Below are 4,295 nucleotides of genomic sequence, written 5' to 3' on the forward strand. Positions count from 1 at the left end.
ATGTTCATATGGAAAGCTCTTCAAAATGCCTTACCAGTGGGAGAACAGTTAGCCATTCGACAGATTACAACCACCTCTAAGTGTTGTAGATGCCCAGAAAATGAATCAGTCTTCCACCTTCTATTCAATTGCCCCTTTGCGGTTGAGGTTTGGAACCGATCTCCATGGACATCAGGCCTGATCACCTCGAATTGGACAGATGTTCTCTCAGGCTTGAAAGATGTTATGGAATTATCCACTCTACCACCAACGGGCCTTCCTAAAAGAAGTCTATATCCATGGATCTTGTGGAACCTTTGGACGGCGAGGAACCAGAAAATCTTCAGCTCCCGACTTCTAATGGCGGATGAGCTTATATCTAAAGAATTTGGTGAGGCCAGAGAATGGAAGGACAACCAGATTACGCCAAATCTGGATCCTCCCAAAGCCAATCCAAATCCTCCCTTCATCGATCCTCCGCCGGCAGGAACTATTACATGCCATACCGATGCAGCTTGGCATGAGGAGTCTCAAAAGGCAGGCGTGGCATGGATCCTCTCATACGACCAACAACGACAATCGACGACTCACTCTTCATCGGTGGAACACGTCTCATCGGCCTTGATGGCTGAAGCCTTAGCAATAAGATCGGCGGTTATGCATGCAAAGAATGCTCATATCAAGAACCTACTTCTCCTCTCCGATTCACAGGTAGTGCTAAGATCAATTGAAGCTGGAAACTTGATTATGGATCTCCATGGGATACTAGCTGACATCGACAGTAGTACTGCTGCATTTAATTTTGTTCGGTTTAAATTCATACCAAGAAAAGAAAATTGTAATGCAGATCTTGCAGCCAAATTAGCCCTGATGGGTTCAAACCATTTGTAATGGGCTTTTAATCCTAAATGGATAAGTTTGATATATATAAAAAAAAAAGAATAACACAAGAATTTAATAGAAATCTTATTTCTTTCAAATTCAGTCGAATTCCTAAATCCAGTATCCCCTAAATTCCTAAATAATATCCCCTCTTACAAACAAACCAAAACAATTATTTTTGGTTTATTGAAATACAACATTATAATAAAATTAAACCAATAACTAAACCAGACAAAAACCAAATAAACCAGAACACAAAATCTCTAAACGATGTCAAGAAGATCGCCGCCGCTCATGGATTCATCACCAGAAAAATCGCCACCGACTCAGAAAGCCACAAATGCTGGCCGAGACAGAACATGGCCACCGCCTTGTGCTTTTCGTCCAATCTCAGAGGCAGAGCAGAACCTTGGAGGAAGCGAGAGATAAGAACCCATGCTCAAAAATCTCGCCGAGAAACTTGCAGAGTCAACAGAATCCACTCCTCAAAAAAAGCCCTCACAACTTCATATCAATCACCACCAACCTCATTGGACGTTATACTTCAGATCTGAACAGGCAAAAACCAACGAGAGAGCACCGCAAAAGGAGCAACACCACTGGATCTCATCCGCAAAAGAAGCACCACCACCGAATCCCGTCCTCACATATCAGCAGTTATCTCCACCAAAAATACACAAGCTTAGATTTGTGATTTTTCCTTGCAAAGCAGATGAAGAAGAATAAGTTTGGTGACTAAAGAAGAAAAAATTTGAAGAAATAGAAAAAAAGAGGCGGCCATTTAGAATGAGAGACTAAGGGAAAATGAAAAGACTTCTCGTGCATAAATTCAGGTCATAAATTTTTCCTACCAAATTTTTACGTTTTACCTACAAATGACATTTGATAGGAAAAATGGTCAAAATTTTAATAGAAATATGACATATTTTCTTGTAGTGGAATGCTGAACAAAGGCGAAGGAAGAACAATGGAAACTCACTTCTCATTACTTAATGCTCTAGCAGAAGATAACCTGAAGAACTGTAGAACAAATTGTTCATGTAGCATTTATAAAGAACTCCAAGAAAGCCATTTAACAAAATGATCTCAAGAGATGCAGCATAAACTCTTCGAGGCAAAGTAAAAACGTTTTTTACTTAGTATTTGCAACCAGTATGGGATTCTTTCAGGCAAATTGATGTTTAAAACTATTGAATATTAATTCTTGGTTTTACTTGGAGGAGCTTAGACTGAAACCAAACATTGCGATTGTGTTTATGGTCGGAAAACTGTTTATACATTTTTTTGTATCCGTCTCTTTTGCTGGACAGACTCTGGCGTTGTACTTATTTTCCAAAATTTTATATATACATTTAAGGATCCACGTATTTCTTATTCCTTTTGTTAATTTACAACAGGCGTAAATTTTGATATGAGTTCAACGTGAGTATGTTTTCTTGGTTGGTGTATTATCTAGACAATCTGTTTTTTTCTGGTTTATTAAATGTAAAATTCTAATCAATTTTTGGGATTTATAATGTTTATGAGGTATTTATATTTTTTCCTTGTTTCTAATGTTATATTTTCATGACTTATCATTCAGTTTGAATTTTAGATCGAATAATCAACGTTTAACATGAAAATGTCACATATTAATCACTTTGTTGGCTGAAAGATGAATAAGAGAGAAAAAATCGATGAAGAAGATGAAGAAGGAAAAGACGAAGAGAATAAAAAATTAAATGATTGCAAGAATAAGTAGGACAATACGAAGACGTTGAAGAATAAGAAGGAGAAAAATTTAAAGAATTTGGGGGGTGAGGGGAGAAAAAATGTTAAAATGGGAGAAAAAAATTAAAAATACGAATAAAGTAGAAGAAAAACTGAAAGATAAAAAAAATAGAAAGAATAGTAGAACAAAGTAGAAAAAGAAGAAGATATAAAAGTCGAAGATGAAGAAGAGAAGGAAAGAAAAAAGATGTTGAATAAGAAAATCGAAAGACAATTAAGAGGAATAAGAAGATGAAAATGAGGAAAAAAGAAGGAAATGACAAGGGAAAAGAAAATCCAAAAGTTGAATAAGAGGGAGAAGAGGAGGACGAAATCGATGAATAATAAGAAAGAAGGAAACTAAAGATAATAATAATAATAATAATGAGAGTAAAAAAATAGGACAAGATGGAAGATGTTGAAGAATAAGAAAAGAAAAAGTACAATGAATTTGGAAAAGAAAAACAATATAGAATCTTTGAAAAGTAGTCACTGACAATCTTATGGTATCAGTCCAAACTCACAATTTAATTAGATACTATCTCTCGAAACCTCAAAGAATATCAACTTAAACATGAGAAAAACATAAAAAGTCTTACACCAGGAAAACAAACTGCAAAAATTATTTTCTTTAGAAGAAATAGTGATACTTAAGGTTTGTGGGATACTCACAAGGTTAGAGAATTAGGAGCAATTAAATATATATATAGCTCTTGCTATTGTCTGCGTTGCTGCTTTGAAGGTTGTGACTTATACTTGCTACAAATAGTTGTAGTGAAGAAATTTGTACCTTAAGTTGATTGTGTATTGTGTATCAATTATACATTGTGACTTTGTTTCAGCTTTCAAACAGTTTTTTCCCTTTCGTTTCAAAAGAAGGGTTCATGTTATAACGGTTGGATAATATGTGTTCACATTATATATGGACTATGACACTATGTGCTTTTACTTTGAAAGATCATTTGAAATCGATTATTTATGTAAAGATAGTCAAACTCATAAAAATATTAAAATATATGTGTGGCAACTTTAAAAATCCTAAAAACCAATAAAAAAGAAGATAAATACGAGGAAAAAGAAAAATTGAAAGACAAAGATAAGAAAGAAAAATAATAAAAAGAAGAGGTTGAAGATGTGGAATAATAAGAAGCTAGAGAATAAAAAAGACGATAAAAGAAAACAAAGAAGATGAGTCAAAAGAAAATTCAGAAGAATAAAATGAAGAAAAACCAAATAAAAAAGGCATAGAAGACGAAGACGAAGAATATGAAAAACTATATAGATGACAAAAAAGAAGGAGAAAAAAAAGACAAAACAAATGAATAAAACGATGAAAAGAAAATATCTGGATAAGATGAAGACAATAAAAAAGAAGTAAAATGACAAATTTTGAGAAGAAGAAAAAATAATCAGAGGAAAAAGTCGGATAATAAAACTAGTACATGGTTGACGAAGTGGAAGAAGGAAACGTGGAAGAAAAAAAACAAAACAAAAAGATGAAGAAGACACAGTAGGAGAAGGTGGAGATGATGAAACAGATGAAACAAAATCAGATGAAGAACAAGTTGAAGACGAAGACGTGAAAAAGAACTTGAAAGTACGAGGAAAAAGACTAAAAAGGGGAAATATAAACCAAAAATAAATAAGATGGATAAGAAAATGATGTTCAAATACGATGAAGAATT

At 34.0% G+C, this 4,295-nt stretch overlaps 1 protein-coding gene across 1 annotated transcript; it reads left to right on the forward strand.

The window, feature by feature from the left end:
• LOC18021269 lies at positions 1-870 on the forward strand. The gene has a single exon (XM_006404404.1). It carries the CDS (start codon positions 1-3, stop codon positions 868-870), a length of 870 nt encoding a protein of 289 aa, XP_006404467.1.
• Positions 871-4,295: the final 3,425 nt, after the last annotated feature.

The sequence above is a fragment of the Eutrema salsugineum genome, unplaced genomic scaffold (genome assembly GCF_000478725.1).
Source record: "Eutrema salsugineum unplaced genomic scaffold, Eutsalg1_0 scaffold_16, whole genome shotgun sequence".
NCBI classification, from domain to species: domain Eukaryota; kingdom Viridiplantae; phylum Streptophyta; class Magnoliopsida; order Brassicales; family Brassicaceae; genus Eutrema; species Eutrema salsugineum.

Bases quoted from the DNA above. Each gene is read 5' to 3' on its own strand.
- LOC18021269 (XM_006404404.1), top strand. From the start codon at position 1: ATGTTCATATGGAAAGCTCTTCAAAATGCCTTACCAGTGGGAGAACAG.